The 17,369-nt window shown below is 48.2% G+C and overlaps 1 protein-coding gene across 6 annotated transcripts in view; it reads left to right on the top strand.

The window, feature by feature from the left end:
* PLS3 (plastin 3) overlaps nucleotides 1-17,369 on the top strand; it is a 46,167-nt gene that overhangs the window by 22,370 nt on the left and 6,428 nt on the right. For all 6 annotated transcript variants that reach the window (XM_078380724.1, XM_072981417.2, XM_072981416.2 and 3 more), the window contains 9 exons: nucleotides 7,130-7,233; nucleotides 10,170-10,258; nucleotides 11,665-11,828; nucleotides 12,866-12,995; nucleotides 13,942-14,074; nucleotides 14,599-14,680; nucleotides 15,405-15,570; nucleotides 15,798-15,940; nucleotides 16,377-16,472. In XM_078380724.1, coding sequence (XP_078236850.1) covers nucleotides 10,192-10,258; nucleotides 11,665-11,828; nucleotides 12,866-12,995; nucleotides 13,942-14,074; nucleotides 14,599-14,680; nucleotides 15,405-15,570; nucleotides 15,798-15,940; nucleotides 16,377-16,472 — 981 coding nt within the window. In that variant the 5' untranslated portion in view covers nucleotides 7,130-7,233; nucleotides 10,170-10,191. The remainder of the gene's footprint in view (nucleotides 1-7,129; nucleotides 7,234-10,169; nucleotides 10,259-11,664; nucleotides 11,829-12,865; nucleotides 12,996-13,941; nucleotides 14,075-14,598; nucleotides 14,681-15,404; nucleotides 15,571-15,797; nucleotides 15,941-16,376; nucleotides 16,473-17,369) is intronic.

The following is a 17,369-nucleotide window of genomic DNA, read 5'->3' as shown; positions in this document are numbered from 1 at the left end:
TTACCTGGCAGTTAACGTAACAAAGATATTTACCACACCTGCAGATTGGGAGTAAAATCCGGTGTGATCTTTTCATTTCACCCTGTATGTTCCAACATGGACTTTTGAGAAGTAGGCAAAACAGTGAAGAGAGTAAAATCCCAACGTTTCTTCAGAAATACTGAAAGTTTTTTTGGCCGGTCAGGAGTTTACATCCACAGCTAACACTAGTCCACTCCATCCTGCTGCCATGGAGAAACACCTTTTCCCCCCCTCCCCAAGAGAGTTCCTGATTCCATTTAAATATTAATTATCTCCCCTTTATCTTTTAAAAGTCTTTGTTCACCTGCAAGTGGGTGGAGGAAAGGACAGAGAAAGACCATCCTTCCTGCAGGTCTATGGAGCCCCTTTGGGCTGCCGTGACCCGTAGCGCTCTTTTCTCTGTGGGAGGGACGGAGCAAGAGGGCTGGTCTGGTCTGTCAAGAGGAACTCCTCTGGTCTTTGGGAGATGGCACTTAGCAGGATTTGCTCCCCTTTCTTCCCAGACTTTGCTTTGTTGTCCAGCTTTCCAGGCAGAACTCTCTCTTCGTCCCGCCAGGAGACCCCTTATTCTTCCCTCTTGATCCTCCCATCCAAAGACTAGTCAGGCCCCACTGTGCTTAAGTTTCTGAAACTGGGCATCTTGGCTGAGGCTGATGAAAGCGTCGATCAAGCAGTGGAAGTCTTCCCATTGGCTGAGTGAAGGGAAATGCCTCCTGAAGGCGCAGTCTTGACATCTCCTAGCTGGTTGGAGGTCCATCGTAATAATTCACCTGTTTATATATTAGGTATTTGTTACTCTGAAGACAGAAACCACTAAGCTTGGCTGCAGCTAGTGGCAATACGCCAGTGGGCACCAAGGAATAGGTCGGTCACCCAGATCTTAGGAAAGGGTTTGTTATGTTTGCTGTCGCTGTTTTTAAATGGCTGGAGAACTCAGTTGGTTTGGGTATCTAACTGCAAAGCTAGAGGTTGGGAGTTCGATCCCCCCCGATGGGCTTCCAGGGAGAAGAGCCAGTCCGTGTAGCCTTGGGAAAGCTGCACAGTCCCTGGGATCCCCCCAGAGATAATGGGAAACCACTTCTCTACCCGGGGAATTCTAAGAAAGGTTGCCATCAGTCAGAATTGACTTAATGGCTGTTGTTGTTGATGATGATATTTGCCCACAACCCCCCAGCCTATGTGGTCAGTGGTTGACCTTCTACATGTCTTAGTCCAGAATAGTAACTTTTCCAAGATCTGTTACTGAAATATATCTGAGTGTTTGCATCTGGATGAGGCCCGGGCAGCTAGCTTACTGTTTCTTCACTGTAGCAGGTAGGGACAGGAAGCCCATCATCCATGGGGTCCGTTCCGGCTCTGCAATTGTAAGATGATGATGATTTACAGCCATGGCTTCTCAACTTGGCACCTTCTGCCTGCATGGTTAAAACCCCACATCTCCGCTGGAGTTTTCAGACATTCAAGGTGGGGTAGCATGAACACTTAAAAGACAAAAGGCATGCCACATATATTGACTTTTAGCAAAATTTGCCTTCTGTCTCTCTCTTCTGGAGTATAAGCACCTATGGGAGTACAGAAACAGCTGCTTAATGGTGCGGTTGTGTTTCTATTTTGTCTTAGGAATGGCTTGGCTGGCCGTCTGGGAATTCCTTTTTTTTTTTCACCCTCCCTGTTAGAATGCTTTGTTTATCATCTATAATATTTGTGCCCGGCTCGCTCCTAACCTTTGTGGTCCAAAGACTGCCTCCGTCTGACTCCTTGGGAGAAAATGATGACCTTGCTCAAAAAAATTTTTTTGAACAGCCTCCTTTTTGTCTGGAGGAAATTATGCCGAGAAACAACACTTCCAGTAAAGCCATTGGCCGAGAGGCAGACAAACACCCTCCTGCCTTCTCAAGGACAGGAATGTGAAATAAAGTTCTTTTTTTTTTACAGCTGAAAGGAACTTGAGCAAATAAGAACTATCCCAGGAAGCTGGGCCAGTGTCATCAGGCTAGGGAGACAGGGGTGTCTGTATGTGTGTAGGCATATAATGGGTCCCTGTTGTTAAAACAGCTTAAAGATAAGGAAGCTTAACCTTTTTGAACCCGAATTCTCTCCATAAAGACAGTAAGGAACTGACGCACTTGGATTTTCTGGTTTTTATTGCAGTTGTATTTGCTGTTTTACAGCCCAAAGCAGATTTTTTCCTAACCTGATGTGCTGCAGTTATACTGGATAGCAACGCCCATCATACTTGACCAGCAGCAGGACCACCAGGGAGGCTGTCTGGGGATGATGGGTGCTGTATTCTAGGACAACTGGAGGACAAGAGGCAGAGCTTAGAGAAGTTACCCTCCTTGAACTCTCACAGGTCATGGCTGCTGAGCTTTCCCCCAAATACTGGTCCTCAGGCACTTCCGTTTCTTTCCGTACCTGTGGTTGGCATTTTGCCCAGGTTCGTAGATGACAGTATTTGGAGTTTGGGTGGATTATACGAGATGGCTTTGAGCGTCACACCCCGTTCGTCAGCTTTTACATTCAGGAACCGCTGAGCCTCCCTATGACAGAGCCAGGATCCAAACTTGTGTGAGTTCGTGGTGCTGCCTCCCCACACCAGCTTCCTTGCCTGGAATATTCGAACACAAATGACTGAACAGGGTGGATGTGAGACCCAAGAGGAGAGGAGGAAGATAATTTTAGAAAGCAAACAATGTTGTGTGTGGTCCATGGATTTTTGCATTTTACTGGTTATCTCTGTGCGAGATTGCAGCTCGCCTTGACAACTGTTGCAAAACTGGGAGAGAGGAGACTAGATAAGCCCCCGAGGTCCCGCTTTCAGGGCCCACGAGCCATTTATTATACTTTCAGAAAAATCCGTAAAGTGTAGAAGTGGGAAAACCGGTGTGTTTAGTTTGTGTTTTGGATTGCAGCTGCCCATAGGCCTTGACCACAACTCCCATAAAGATGAGTTGGCCAGGGCTTTATGGGAGTTGTAGTTGTTACAGAGGGGACCACGTTTACCCACCCCCAGTTCTGTAAAATGTGGATAGAAACCCAGGTATTGGAAGCCACGGTCCTTGAGCAGGTGGAGCTGAGCCTTTTCCAGACCAGAACCACTTCTAAATGAAATCAATCTGGAGTTTGTCTTTGCCCTGGTTTCTGCTCGCTCTGGTGTGGCCGGCGAGCTGGGCCTTAGTCAGCATGACCTCATTTGGGCTGGATGCTCCCACTGGGTTGTCCTTTTGGCAGGGCGTTCCTTGACCCTTACGGTTTGCATCCAGCCAGTGGAAGCCAATGCTTGACTGATTTGTGAATAAATACCTCCTCTGATTAAACAAATAGCAGCTTTATCACCGGAGCACACCAACTGTATCAGTCGGTCAACAGTCAACATTGTTCTTATGGGCGAGTTCCGCTGAAACTCGCGCTCCAAGTTAATGCAACCCTTTTATGAGGTGTATTCTTAAAACCGGATTACAGGAGATTGCGACAAGGCCGTGGGGGTTATACATTCTCTAGTTCCCTATTAAAACAAGTTTAATGCGTGACAGGAAGATCTTGCAATAGCTGTGGTGACTGGATTCTATGTAGACCACCTGGAGTAAATTCTGCTTTGGAAGGGATGACTCTCTGAAGCCAACGGAACATGGTATCTCTGTAGGAGGCAATTACGGTAGGTAGAGAGGCTAGCACAGACTTTGCAAGAGGAGGGGGGGGGGAAGGCTCAAGGAGCAGGGAATGCCTTTCCCTACCCCAAAATCATGGAGAGCCACCATGAGCCAGAGAACACAACACTAGCCGAGCCGGATGGACAGGCAGCTAGCCTCCCCTGAAGCGTTTTCCCGTGTGTTACCTGACAGAGCTGTTGGGTCTTTGTCGAGGAGCCGGGCTTACCTGTGATGTTAAGAGTGCCACTTGGCATGTATGGAGAACATGCCTTCTGCCGGATGATCTTGTATCTCAACCTGCATAGGAAGCCATGGAAACGGTAAACAGGCCAAGAACTGCGTTGTGTATATGTGCATGTTTGGGGCTGGCTCTGGGGGGGCAGAGTGGAAAACAGAAGTAATAGAGGGAATAAGGAAAGGGGGGGGGGAAGCAGCAAAGCAGGGGTTTGGGTGGATGAGAGAAAGAGAGAGTGACAGCCAGCCAGAGGAAAAGATGCGTTGAGCTTCTTCTGCGGAAGATGGAGCGAACAATCAGATATTTGACTGGTGTTCTCTGCACCGAACTGTAAGAGGAAGTCGTTAGGTTGCAAGCAAAATCATCGCCCTGAAAGAGGAGTCTATCGTGTAAGAGGACATGTGGGTGGATCCCATCCTTAAGTGGCACCTCAACCAGTTCATGCAGGCTCCTTGAGGTTTTCTTTCTTTCTTTCTTCCCTTTTCCTCTCTGTCATCCTGATTTCCAATCTCTGTTTTACCTTTAATGGAGCATGGGAAGGAAGGAGAAGGTGGTTTCCCCCCCCTTTCCTTTCCTTTTTTTAAAAAGGCCCCCAGCCAAGCAATTTAGAGTAATCTTTCAGCAACAAACAGTGCCTTTGGCATAGAAGGAATTTGATAAACAAGGAAATGGGCCGGTAATCCTTCAGGGCTTCCGAGTGGAGTGTTTCCCGCAGTCAAACTGGGGAGAGGCCATCTGGAAAGGCTGTCTTCCCTCCCTGCAGGATTGTGCTTGGTGTGTGTGTGTGTGTGTGTGTGTGTGTGTGTCTGTGTGTGTTTGGGCAGGGCAGAGTTAAAACAAACTGCACAAAAAGTTTATTTATCTTTTGAGGATGCCTTTCAGGCATTACATTTTCGTGTACAGAAAAATAATAATGGTGTTTTCATCTTACATCCAAAAGAGTGTTTCTTATGCTGGATTCTTGAAAAAATCCACTGTTGGCTTTGTTTCCTCTTCATTTATTCCTAACCTTCACGAATCTGCATTAAATTCTCTAGTTTTTTTAATCGCCACAAAGGAATTAGGGCACTCCCCCCCCCTTCCTAAAGCAACAGAGTATGCTTTTATCATCTACCTGCTGTTTACCTTAGGGTTTGCGTTTTTTTTAAATGATTGGTACTTGGTATTGTTTTTATGACTCATGTTAGACTTTTTAAAGAAAATATTTCATGCCATCTGTGTTTCATTTAGTTCTGTTTTGTTTCATGGCTGTGTATGTGGTTTTTAAAAAATGTAAAGAGGATGGTGACCCATACATTTTGGAACTAAATGTTTACACCCCAGCTTCAGACAGAATCGGTTGCGTTTCTGATTTCCAGCGAGAAGAAGCAGTTCTAGATTGTTGTCAGCAGGCTTTCAGGCTGGCCTTGATCTCTTGGGAACTGCAGGATTTTATTCCGTAAAGGTTTGTGAGAGGAAGCTTGCAAGTTTAGTAGGAGGGCAGCTTATGGTTCCACAGGCGCTTCACGGTGCAGTGGTTGGACTGCAGTACTGCAGTGAAGACTCTACTCACGACTGTGCATGCATTTGATCCCAGTGGATTCGGCTAGCTAGCTCAAGGCTGACTCAGCCTTCCGTCCTTCTGAGGTTGGTAAAAAGAGTACCCAGCTCACTGACAGGGATGAGTGTCAATGGTGTAGCCTGCATAAGCAAATTATAAACCACCTAGAGAGAGCTTTAAGCACCGTGGGGCAATATATAAGCAGCACCCTTTGCTCTCCTTCCATAACATTTGCAAACAGCAGGCTTTGGGGTGGCATTTTGGGGCATCCCACGCAGGCTTTTCCTGTGTTAAAGGCTCAACACTATGATCTTGGAGGGAGGGGACGTGTTGGTTATACCTGCGAATCAGAACTCCAGTTTTAAAAGACAGCCCAGTTGAAGCAGTGGCACTTTTGAGCCGGGTGGGGTGGGGTGGGATGGGAATCTGCAGGAGTTACTCTGGCCCTTTGAAAATATCCTTTTCGCAACTGATGCTTCTGTGGGTCTGCTCCATTTTACAGTTCCTAGTCAAAAAGCATGCAGGTTTCTGCAAGGATCCAGTTTTAACAAAGCACATAACGTGCTGGGGTTCACGGCCTTTCATAACTTACCTCCCACCAGTCCTTCTGTTAAAATAGCCAGCTCAGCTCCTGCTATAAAGGAGACAAAAAACTCACCTTTACCAAGAAGGTTTATCCCTTTACGGACATTCATTTACTCATATTTGTCATTTATTCAGCAAGTACGGAGGATGTAACAATCACAGGTTGTGTCGCTGGGAGTAAACACAAACAAATAACAATTCTGTTAGCAATTGAAAATCATAATGACACTTTTGAGTATAAATACTAGGGTTACGCTAACTGCAAAGTAAAAAGGGTGGTAATTTGGGATGTTTTTAAAAAAATTAATTGAGAATAAATTGGATTGCTTGGCTGGATGTGCTATCCACCATAATGATTCTGTCAATTTTATGCTGTGAAAATTATTTTCCACCGGCACAACTTTTATCGGCCCGCTGGCGTGTTGTGCCATGCATTGAGAACCACGGAGTCAAAGAATGTTCCTGCAAGAACAAGGTTACTACAGTAATGGGATTGCCGAGAGATATGATTTTAGGGTTGATTTTCTTGACTGTTTTGAATATTCTTGTTTATTTCGTTTTTAACATTTGTATACTTACTGTCTTTAGCTTTTAAATATTGTCGTTTTGATGATGTAAGCCGCCTTGTGTCCTTTTAAAGAGAAAGGTGGGGGGGGATATTTTAGATAAATAAATAATAAATGACCAGTTGCCAAAACCAGTCCCAAAATGTGAAAACTAGGTCTGACGGTACCTCCCCGCCCGCCCCACAAGGAGAGTGAGTTATGATTCTTTTTAAATGGGTTTTTTCTCCAGGTCTGTGGTGGATTCTCTTACTCTCTTGAGCAGCTACCGTATTTTAAAAAGGGCTCGGGGACCCATTTACTGTATTTTATTCTGCCCCATCTAGAGCTGAACTCTGACCCTAAGGGTCACGTCTGGACGGCCGCCGGCTGGCTGTGCTCCACCCCAAAGCGTTTTTCTTCTGTGGATTTACTACTAAATTCAACTTGCAAAAGCTGGCACTGACCTCACCCTTTGCTGCGCGTTTAATAGAGTCAATGAGGCATGATTAACCAACCCGTCTCTCCATCTTTCTCTCTTTTCTGTTTCCGTCAGGTCCTGAAACACGTTGGCACTGATTCCCCCTCCTGTTCGTCACCCGCTCTGCTTCTCTGTGTTCCCGGCTCACAGACGGAAGCCCCCCGTTACAAACCATACAGGTGAGGAAAACTTCAGAAACGGGCAGTGTTTCCATGGATCGGTCGCATCCAGAACCTGAGAATGTTCCTTCTTATGCACTGCGAGTCCCAGAATCCTCCCTTCCCTCTCCAAGGCGCAGGACGATGGATGTGGTTCCTCTATTTCCTTTTCCTCCGTCTGTTTTCATCCTTGCACAACAACCGTGTAAGGGAGGCCGGGTGGACCAGAGACCGGAGAGCTTAAGAATGGAAGGAGGTGCCTGAGCTGTTTCTCTCCAGTCTTGTTCAAACCCTTAGCTTCTGCACTGCAGCGGATTTTGTTCTGTCTGTGCCTTTTCCCCCTCTTCATTTTGTCCGAATAAGAGGGTATTCGAGTTCTGTTTATGCCGAGCATACCAGAAGCACCTAATAAGCTCTGGACAATAACAAAAATAATTCTGTGCCATTCAATCCATCTGGCTTAGCTAGGCTACATCGGAGGTTCAGCTGCCTTCCTGTGAGTAGAGCCAGCCTGCGTGGCCTTGGGCAAGCTGCACACTCCCAGGGCGACCCAGGAAGAAACTTAAACCGCGGAGCTATCCGGCAGTTCCTTCAATGCCTCCTGCGCGGCTGCTACTCAGCAAGCGCCAGCCCCAGATTTCAGCCCTTTGCCCACGGCCTTGGGTGCACCGGGCGACCGACCGCCTGGGAGTTCCTGCCCTGATGTGTTTACCAGCCTTTCCTCCCCTCCCAGCCCCGGCCTGCCCTGCCCGCCTGGTTCTGTTTACCCTCCGGTTAAAGTGTGGGCGTTGCTCTTGTTTTCAAGGGAGATGCCACTTCCCGGAAGGAGAGAAGCGCAACGGCCGCCGTCACTCCTTTGCCCACTTCTCGCTGGCTTTAATTATCCCCTCTCGTTTAAGTGGGGGCGGAATTGATCTGCCTGTCGATTTGGCCGGAGCAGTTGATGACCCAGCTTAAAAAAAACAAAACCAAACCAAATAAACAAACACACCGTCCACTGCGGAGCTACATTTTTGCCACAATAACCGAGTCCTCGGTGTGATCATGAGCAGTCGCAAACGGTGCGGCTGGAATGTGGCCTTTCCCCTTTTGCAGTGGTTGGGCCGTCATCCCCCCCCCTGAGTGTGCACATGTGTGCGTGCAGGAGTGTGGAGTCTCTTTCCACCCCATCGTTTTTGGATTCCCCCCTCCCTCTTGCCTGCTTGGGGAGGAACTGAAGCTACCCTGTGTGTGATGCGGTGTGGCAGTGGGTCTCCAATGTGCTTATCCCTGGAGGAGAAATGGGGGTGGTGGTGGAGGAGGAAAGGTGCTCAAGCCATCCCCCCCCCCCCGTGCCCTGGAATCACAAGGGATGAGAAACACAAAGCTTAGCAGAAAATGGATGTTTGCTAAGCAAAACAGGAGAGGCTTGGGCTAACTTTGTCTGTTCTCATAGAGCCTCCAGCTTTTCATTTGACCATCTATTGCTGGCCAGAAATGAAGAGTTAATGAATCTCCCAGGACTTCCATCATCTAAGGCAGGATCTCCCCTAAAGCTAAAAATTCGGAGCAGGGTTGCAGCACGGAGAGTCCTAGATCACTTAAGCAAGGAAGCCAAGCTGCATGCTGCAGAGAAGGGGCCACTTCCTCCCCTTTGACACACACACACACACACCCCGTCAACCTCTTGAAAAATCTGATCAGGGGCAGGGTGGGGAACTCTGTTCTGACAGCCCAGATTTTGGGTTGGAAATGAAACCTACGCCAATTATCCCAGTAGAAAACACAATGTTTTTCTGCGGGCCAGACTGAAGAGCGCCAGTAAACCTGTCGTGTGTGTGCGTGTGCGTGTGTGTGTGCTTACCCTTTCTCCTCCTCTCTCTCCTCTCCCCACCCTAACCCTCTTCAAACTTGTAACGGATTCTTAAGCACCCGGAGCCATCCGTGCCAAACTTAAGTGTCTGCAGCTCCAGACAGGCTTGGATGCCAAACGCCTCAATGGCCACTCAGCACACTCTAAAATCCGCCGTGCAAAACAGCAAGCAGGGCCTGTGAAGTCGTTCTGCAAACAGCCAGATGTGTGTGTGTGAGAGAGCGAAAGAGAGAGAGTGATGCCCTTTGGTGCCCTGTTCCAACGGAGCCTGGGCAGGGGGCCATCTTTCGCCACCCAAGAGAGCCGGCCGGTGTAAGCCACTTTCTGGCCTCCTCTTGGCTTTTCCGGCAGGCTCCGTAGCTCCCTTCTCCTTGGAACGCCATCCTCGGTTCCAGCTTTTTGCAGCTGGGCAGCCGATCCCAGGGTGTCTGACTACAACCTCCAGCCTGTTCACAGACAGCACACCAACTAGGGCTTGTTGCTGTTTAGTCGTGTCCGACTCTTCGTGACCCCATATGGACCAGAGAGCACTCCAGGCCCTCCTGTCTCTCCACTGCCTCCCATAGTTGGGTCAAAGTCATGTTGGTAGCTTTGATGACGCTGTCCAACCATCTCGTCCTCTGTCGTCCCCCTTCTCCTCTTGCCTTCACACTTTCCCAACATCAAGGTCTTTTCTTCTCATGAGATGGACAAAGTATTGAAGCTTCAGGACTGGGGCTTAGGGCAGATCTAATCCCATCATGTGTAAGACAGCTTGGGGAAGCCTGCCTTATTTGTTTGTTTGTTTGCTTGCCTGTTTTCCTTAAAGGAGAGCATATGTATGTGCAGCCCTTTTCCTTCCTCTGATCCACTGCCCATGCAATTCGCGCATGCCGCCCAGAGCAATGGGTTTCTGATCTCGCGACTGCTTGTTTAGCCCAAGAGGGCTGTGTGGCTCCAGTTCTCATAGCTGGAGAAAATCAGCTGGAAAAATGTTCCCGAGTCAGGCTGATGCTGAAATCCACTTCTGTGAGCCTTGCAGCCTGTTCAGGCGCGCGTTTCGTCCGGTTGAGGCCTGGCCTTCCTGCTTGATTCATAAGCCCTTTGCTTTTTTCGCCTTTTGCAGGTAGACGTTTTAATGCATAAAAATGACCAACGTTACACAGATATCCAAAGACGAGCTAGAGGAACTGAGAGAGGCCTTCGCCAAAGTCGGTAAGTGGTTTTGAAGATCGGCGTTTGCCTTAAACTGTGTGAAGCGGAATTTTGTGTGTGTGTGCATTTGTTCATTCATTTATGTAAACATTTCGAAAAGATGAGTTGCAATCAGCAAAAAAAAAAAATTCACATTGAATGAAGCTAGGACAGCTCCAGTCCTTCCTAACAATGCAATAATTTTTTAAACAGTTTGGAAACAAGTTAACTATTGAAGGAGAGCAAAAACCAGCCAGTGAGGGCTGCAGATCATTCTGCTTTCATCGCTGTTCCCACACATAAGAAATATACTACGTGTAGTGCACTTACCCAGATAATCCCATGTGACTTGACTGTGACTTAAAAGAAAGAGAGGGACCAGAATTGTAAAAATTCTCTACTGTGTTACCAACTTCTAATGTGATGCGGGCCAAGGGGCTGCATGTACGCCTGCTGTGCCTGCATGGATGCTGTCCTGTCATGCTCATAATACAGGGAAGAGGGTGGCCGGGCAAGAGGAGAAGGGGTGGCAAGCTTAGCTTCCCTTGGCAGGGAGTTTTGCCACCTGAGAGCAGCCACTGCGAACATCCTTCAAACCACCCCTGTGAGGGTAGCGAGAAGGTCTCTTGCCAAAGTCTTTGGGAGATGTAGAAACCGGGCTGTCCTTGCAAGGCTGTCGGAAGCCAGGAGGGTTGATGCTTTTCACTTCCATCTTTGCTTACTGCTTTTCTTCCCCAAATATGGGACGTCTCAAGACTGCATTCAAAAGGCAGTTAAAATGCAAGAAAGAAAAGGGTGGAGGCATTAAAGCGTAGTTCAGACAAATGGATAAACACGGCAATGTAACTAAAAAAGAAAGAAAAGGAGGTGGCATAAGGATGTATCTGGGGGGGGACGCCAGTGGTGGGAGGCTCAGGCGTCTCTCCCTTTCAGCCTTGGTGGGTGCTGCCCTCTTGTGGCAAGACCTTGGCCCGGTGGCCACAAAAAGAAAAGAAACGAAGCATCTCTACCAGTCAGCCCCAGCCACACAAGGGTCATAAAAAAGCAGCAGCTACTTCCCCACTCCAGGTTGTCCCCCCCCCCCCGAGGGGGTGGTCCTGTGGCTGCCGCCTTTGTGCCTGTGGGCCTTTGGCAGGAAGGGGGTGGATCGCTCCCCCGCCCCTCAGGGCCGAACGTGGGCAGGGTGACCCGACGGAGCTGGCTGGTCTGAATAATTCAACCCGTACAGGAAAAGGAACAAAGATGGCCCCAGGCAATGTTAGGAGTTCCATGGAAGTCAATGGCTTTTTAAAAGCAACCTTCCTTGGGGTGCTGTCTTGGCATAGCCTTCAAGAGCACCCGAAGGCAGCACTCTTTAGGCACAATATTTCACCCGGGGCCTCCGTTAACCTGGTTTCTCCTCTTTTTTTTGGTCCTTGGCACGGAAGATCTGAACAGTAATGGGTTTATCTGCGATTATGAGTTGCATGAACTTTTCAAGGAAGCTAACCTTCCCCTTCCTGGATACAAAGTGCGGGAAATCATCCAGAAGCTCATGATTGATGGGGACAAGAATAAAGATGGGAAGATCAGCTTTGAAGAATTTGTTTACGTAAGCCTGTTTAAAACTCCCTGTTCTTCGTCCGTGGTGCCTTTTCCCAGAATGTCAGCGTCTGCTCCTGTTGAAAAACATCCTCCGAAAGCCACCTGTTTTCCTGTCCCAGGGTTAAAAACTATGGGGATAAATCGCACGTTCTCACTTTATCTGTAGGTCCACCTAAATATCCTTCTTGTCTCTCGATTCATAATGAAAATAAGATGTCACGTTGTAGAGCGGAGCCCAAATGACATTGGACTCAATGAGAATTTGGCATTATTCCATAGCTCAAGTTTGCTGTTTTAAGATTTTGAGTCTCCTAGCTCTATTTTTTTGGGGGGGGGGAAACCACCACAAAAAAAAAACCCACCAGTCTCAAAATAACCAGACAGACTGCTTTTGAATCTGACGAGAGTCTTAGAAACAGCTTACAATATGGCACAGTGAAGTGTTATATTTTGTCAGACTCTTTTTTTTTTGTTACCTTATATACCTTGTTGGAAAGGCACCGCTCTCACACATACCTGAGAGACGGTGTTACCAAGTTTGGGTCAAACGGAGGTTCCTAGAAATGCCACAAGAACACCCACCCCAGCCTTCAAAGGAAGTAGCCCTAAGGAAGAGAGGGAGCCCCCCCCCCAGATCTGTCTGGTCAAGAGGGAGCATGCCCCTGTGGGGAGGAGAAAGGGGTGGGATGGAAACTTTTGGGCAAGGTCAGGGGCTGGCTGGAGACCTAACAGGACCACTTCACGGGGCGAAATTTCCTTGCACGTCTTGGTTTCCCTGCGTTGCTTAAGCCTGTTTCTAACTTGCCGTACTGGAACTCAAGGCTGAACTAGAAAATCCTCTCCGTTGGGAAACCTGGATGGTGGCGAGGAAGAGGAGGATTGAAGCTTGAAGGTGTCTCGTTTTCTGAAAACATGGAATGCCCTCCCACGGGTGGCCTGATACGAGCTTTCCGAGTGCTGTAGGGGAGAAAGCCCGTCCGGCATCGGGTGGCCTCCTTTTTGCTGGCCGAGCCATGGAAGGTCTCCCTGTGTTTGTACTCGTAGATCTTTCAAGAGGTGAAAAGCAGCGACATTGCCAAGACGTTCAGAAAAGCCATCAACAGAAAAGAAGGGATTTGCGCCATCGGGGGGACGTCGGAGCTCTCCAGCGAGGGCACCCAGCATTCCTATTCAGGTAAACTTGGGTCGTGCACCCACCCACCCATCACCTTTGGGGCCGATGCCGTCCGCAGCTAGAAGCCCCCGGGGTCGGTCCCTCTGTGTGCCCTTGGAAGTTAAAAGCTGGCACGTGGGCAGTGGAGGCATGAACGCAGCGACATCGGAAGCTGTCTTTTACGGAGTCAGGCCCCACGGATCTGTTTAGCCTAGTCTTGCCCGTTCTGAGCATCGTCCAGGGCTCCCCAGGGTTTCAGCCTGGATTTTCCCCCTAGAGAGACTCCGACCGGTTGGGCTTGGGACCTTCTGCAAGGCAAAGCATATGCTCAGCCACCAAGCCCGTGACGTCCCTCCACAGAGCATGTGATCTTTCTTAGCCCAGTGCTGTCAATGAGGGTTCAGGCAGGATTATTTCTTAGCCCTACCTGGAGATTCCTCCCACTGGTCTCCCTTCCAACCCTGCTGAGCTTCCAAAATCGGGAAATGATTTTCCTTAAAACCGTCTCTACGCCGGTGACACCAGCCTGTCATACAAGCCAAAGCCAAGGGTCCATGTGGAGGTGCATGCATTTCACTGGTGCATGCATTTCACGCATGCTCTTGTGGACTGTTCCGGTCACCCTTTTCTTCCTCTGCTGTTTGCATGGTGCAGTTTGAGCCGAGGAAATTCCCGGTCTGCGGTTCCCTAAAACTGTGCCAGTTCCAGAAGGAACGTCCACATTTTACTGCTGTGCGGGCAGAAAATCCAGTACTTTTCCACTCCTACCTCTCCTTGTCCCTTGGCTTCTATCCCTGTATGATTTGGAAACTAAGAGAAAGGCAGCCACAACGTTTTCTGGAGGTGGATATAAGATTTGAGGCAGTGGGGTGGGGGGTTTATTTTATTTTTATTTTGCCAGCATGACATTTTAAGGTGGTAAACGCACAGGCCTGTTCAACTACCCCTCTCTCTCTCTCTTCTCCAGAGGAAGAAAAATACGCCTTCGTGAACTGGATAAACAAAGCTTTGGAAAATGACCCAGATTGTAGGCATGTTATTCCAATGAACCCGAACACCGATGATCTCTTCAAAGCCGTTGGGGATGGGATCGTGTTGTGGTAAGTGGCGAGAGAGTGGAGGGTTGTTCTAAGCTACAGAAGAAACCTGGAAAGACGTAGGAAGGAGACAGTTGACAGTTGACCAGTAGCGTGAAAGGCTTCTTGAGTTCAAAAATTCATGTAGTCCGTGACATGGGGAGTGTTTCCATTTTCCGTGGAGGATATTTCAGTATTCTTGTCCCTTTTAACCTCAGTGTGGCGTTGTTTCTCAAGTAGTTGGTTTTTTTTAATTTCATATTCCTGGTTTTCATTTTATATATATAGATATAAACATTTTAGTAATAAGAACTGAGAACAAAGAGAGCAGATGTAACTTTCAGCTAAATAACAACTAATCATGTGATTGGGTGTACATTAAATACAAGTTGAACATTAAACCAAATTCTGTATACAGTTGTAAGGAATTTTTTTCCTTTATCGGACTTAGTTATCTAATTAACAACACAAATTATAAAATTCCTGGACAAATTTATTCTGAATGTAATTCTTTCCCCCCCCCCCTCTTCTCTTCCTCTCTCTGCCAGTAAAATGATCAACCTCTCTGTTCCTGACACAATTGATGAAAGAGTAATCAACAAGAAGAAGTTAACGCCATTCATCATTCAGGTGAGGGGGGGGGAATCCTTGTTCCATCTTCCTCTCCCGCCCCCCCCCGAAAGGTTTAAATAATGCTGGGGTTTGTGCATTCAGCTGAAAGAAGGGGCCTGAGAAAGAGGAGCGTTGTTTGCCTTTAATAATTCAAAGAGCCTTTGTAACCATCCCTTTGTTTTATATTGAAAGACGGCCTTCCCTCCAAAGGGAGAGTGTTCTGTAAATATTAATTGAGGGAAAGCGAACTGGGACTGCAGATAATGAAGGCCATGTTTAGAGTTGATTAAAACGGAAAGGTCTTCTGGAGCAGCACCTTGAAAAACAATCTCAGCAGCTTCTCTTCCCCCCTCCAATATTTTGGGTCAGCCTCTTTCACTTCTTCCCTCCCTCTATTTCTCTGGGTTTTGTTTTATTTTTTCTCTGCTGGGGGTTCACCAAAGCATTATCTTGCTTAGGCAGGGAAAGGCCACTTTAATGACCAGCATTTAATATTGTTTACCATTTGCAAGTGCTTTGTTTAAAGTTTGCAGGAGAAGTAGAGAGTTAACTGCCTGGCTCTGGCTAATCTCTTGCCCGGCCGACTTCCAGTCGGCGCCTTCTGGTGCAAGAGCAGCGCCACGTTGTAGCAGGCCCTTTTTTTCGGGGGGGGGGAGAGGCTGTTCTCGCCGTGGTGGATCTGACCCCCTCAAGGAGAGCCCAAGAATTGTGTCCCCCGCGTGAGCACTTCATTTCCCTGCAGGAAAACTTGAACCTGGCGCTGAACTCGGCTTCCGCCATCGGCTGCCACGTGGTCAACATCGGCGCGGAGGATTTGAGGGAAGGAAAGCCGCATCTGGTCCTCGGCTTGCTCTGGCAGATCATCAAGATTGGCTTGTTTGCAGACATAGAGCTGAGCCGGAATGAAGGTACGCCCACCCGGATCTTTGCCCACTCGACTGGCAGAGGAAATCGCACATACAAACACACACCGGGGGCCAATTTACTTGGACAATACTTTTTTAAAGAAGGGTTTGAGTAACATTTCGAGGAGACTTGGAAATTAGGAAGGTTTTTGTGCTCCTGGTCCCAGAATCTAGGGGTCTAGTTCAAGTGTTCCTGCAAGGTTACCCCTTCTCTCTCCCCCCCCTTCCAGCTTTGGCTGCTTTGCTTCGAGACGGAGAGACCTTAGAGGACCTTATGAAGCTCTCCCCAGAGGAGCTGCTCCTGCGGTGGGCAAACTTCCACTTGGAGAACGCCGGGTGGCACAAGATCAACAACTTCAGCTCGGAGATCAAGGTAACATCGGGGCGAAAAGAGGCTGCATTGGCTGGGGGCGTCTCAAAACCAAGCCTCTCGCACATCTCTGTGGTAGAATTGGGTTGGAGATTTCAGGCGGGGGTGGTGATTCAGAGCTAGGCTCCTTTCTCGGAAAGCTTTGCCTTCTTTTGGAATCAAAAGTATTTCCCACCTAACCTTCTTCATTCTCTCCTTTCTCATGCTTCCCTGGATTTTTGCTGGCCTTTTCCTCTCTCACCTTCGTCCTTTCCTTCTCTCCCCCACCCCCCTTGCTATTTCATTTTGACTTCACAAGCTTACAGACTTCAATAACTCCGTTAAGGTACTAAAGCGATTCATACTTCCCTGGTTTCGCTAATTCCATGGCAATCCTGTCTTCATTGCCTGTTCCGCTTTGCTGCCGCCGGCTGATAGCTCTTGTTTTGATCTCCTCCAGGACTCCAGGGCGTACTTCCATCTCCTCAACCAAATTGCACCCAAAGGGCAGAAGGAAGGAGAGTCACAGATCGACGTCAACATGTCCGGCTTCAATGTAAGTACCTGCACTGGGGATCCACTCTGGCTCTGCAGAGTCCTGTGGCGTCTCCCTCTCTGGGAATTTGTCTCTTCTGAGTGGGAACAGCAAAGAGCTTCCTGGTGCACCAAGGACCAGCCGGTTTTATTTGGCATAAGCTCCTGTGGGCTGCAGCCAGCTTCCTCGGCCACATCAGATAAGCCAGAATGTTGTCCATGGAAGCAAATGGCCACGGCGCCAGGAAACCCTTTATCCTTTTACCTGTCCAGTTATCAGATAATATCTAAAACAGGCTGTTTTACAAAACCGTCACGAGCTACACTAACTTGTTTCATTGTGCAAACAGTGATTACAGACTACCAATAGATTTTTTTTACGAATACTTGATTGCTTCATAGCCAATTGGGCTATGTGGATAAACAGAAATGAAACCACTCTTTTAAGATAGTATTTGCCATCTTATATTAACACATGATGCGGGTGGCACTGCAGGTTAAACCGCTGAGCCGCTGGGCTTGCCGTTTGGAAGGGGAGCAGTCCGAATCCGTGCAACAGTTTAAGCTCCCGTCGCTTTGTCCCAGCTCCTCGCCAACCTAGCAGTTCGAAAGCATGTAAAAATTCGAGTAGATGAATAGGTACCACCTCGGTGGGAAGGTCACGGCATTCCGTGTCTAGTCACGCCAGCCATGTGACCATGGAAAAGTCTGTGGACAAACGCCGGCTCTTTGGCTTACAAAAGGGGATGAGCCCCAGGCCCTAGAGTTACAGGGAAAAGGTTGCAGAGAAACCTGGCCTTGCGGTGAGGTTTCCTCATTTTAAAAATATTTAAATCTTCATTTTAAAAAACTTAAGCTTGAACCTTGATTATTGCTTGACTGCTGAGAGGGCGAGCTGACCTGGGAGCAGGTAGGACTG

This window comes from Pogona vitticeps, chromosome 11 (genome assembly GCF_051106095.1).
Source record: "Pogona vitticeps strain Pit_001003342236 chromosome 11, PviZW2.1, whole genome shotgun sequence".
Lineage (NCBI taxonomy): Eukaryota > Metazoa > Chordata > Lepidosauria > Squamata > Agamidae > Pogona > Pogona vitticeps.
The sequence above is the reverse complement of the archived record's forward strand: the minus strand, read 5'-3'. Positions and strand labels throughout refer to the sequence as shown.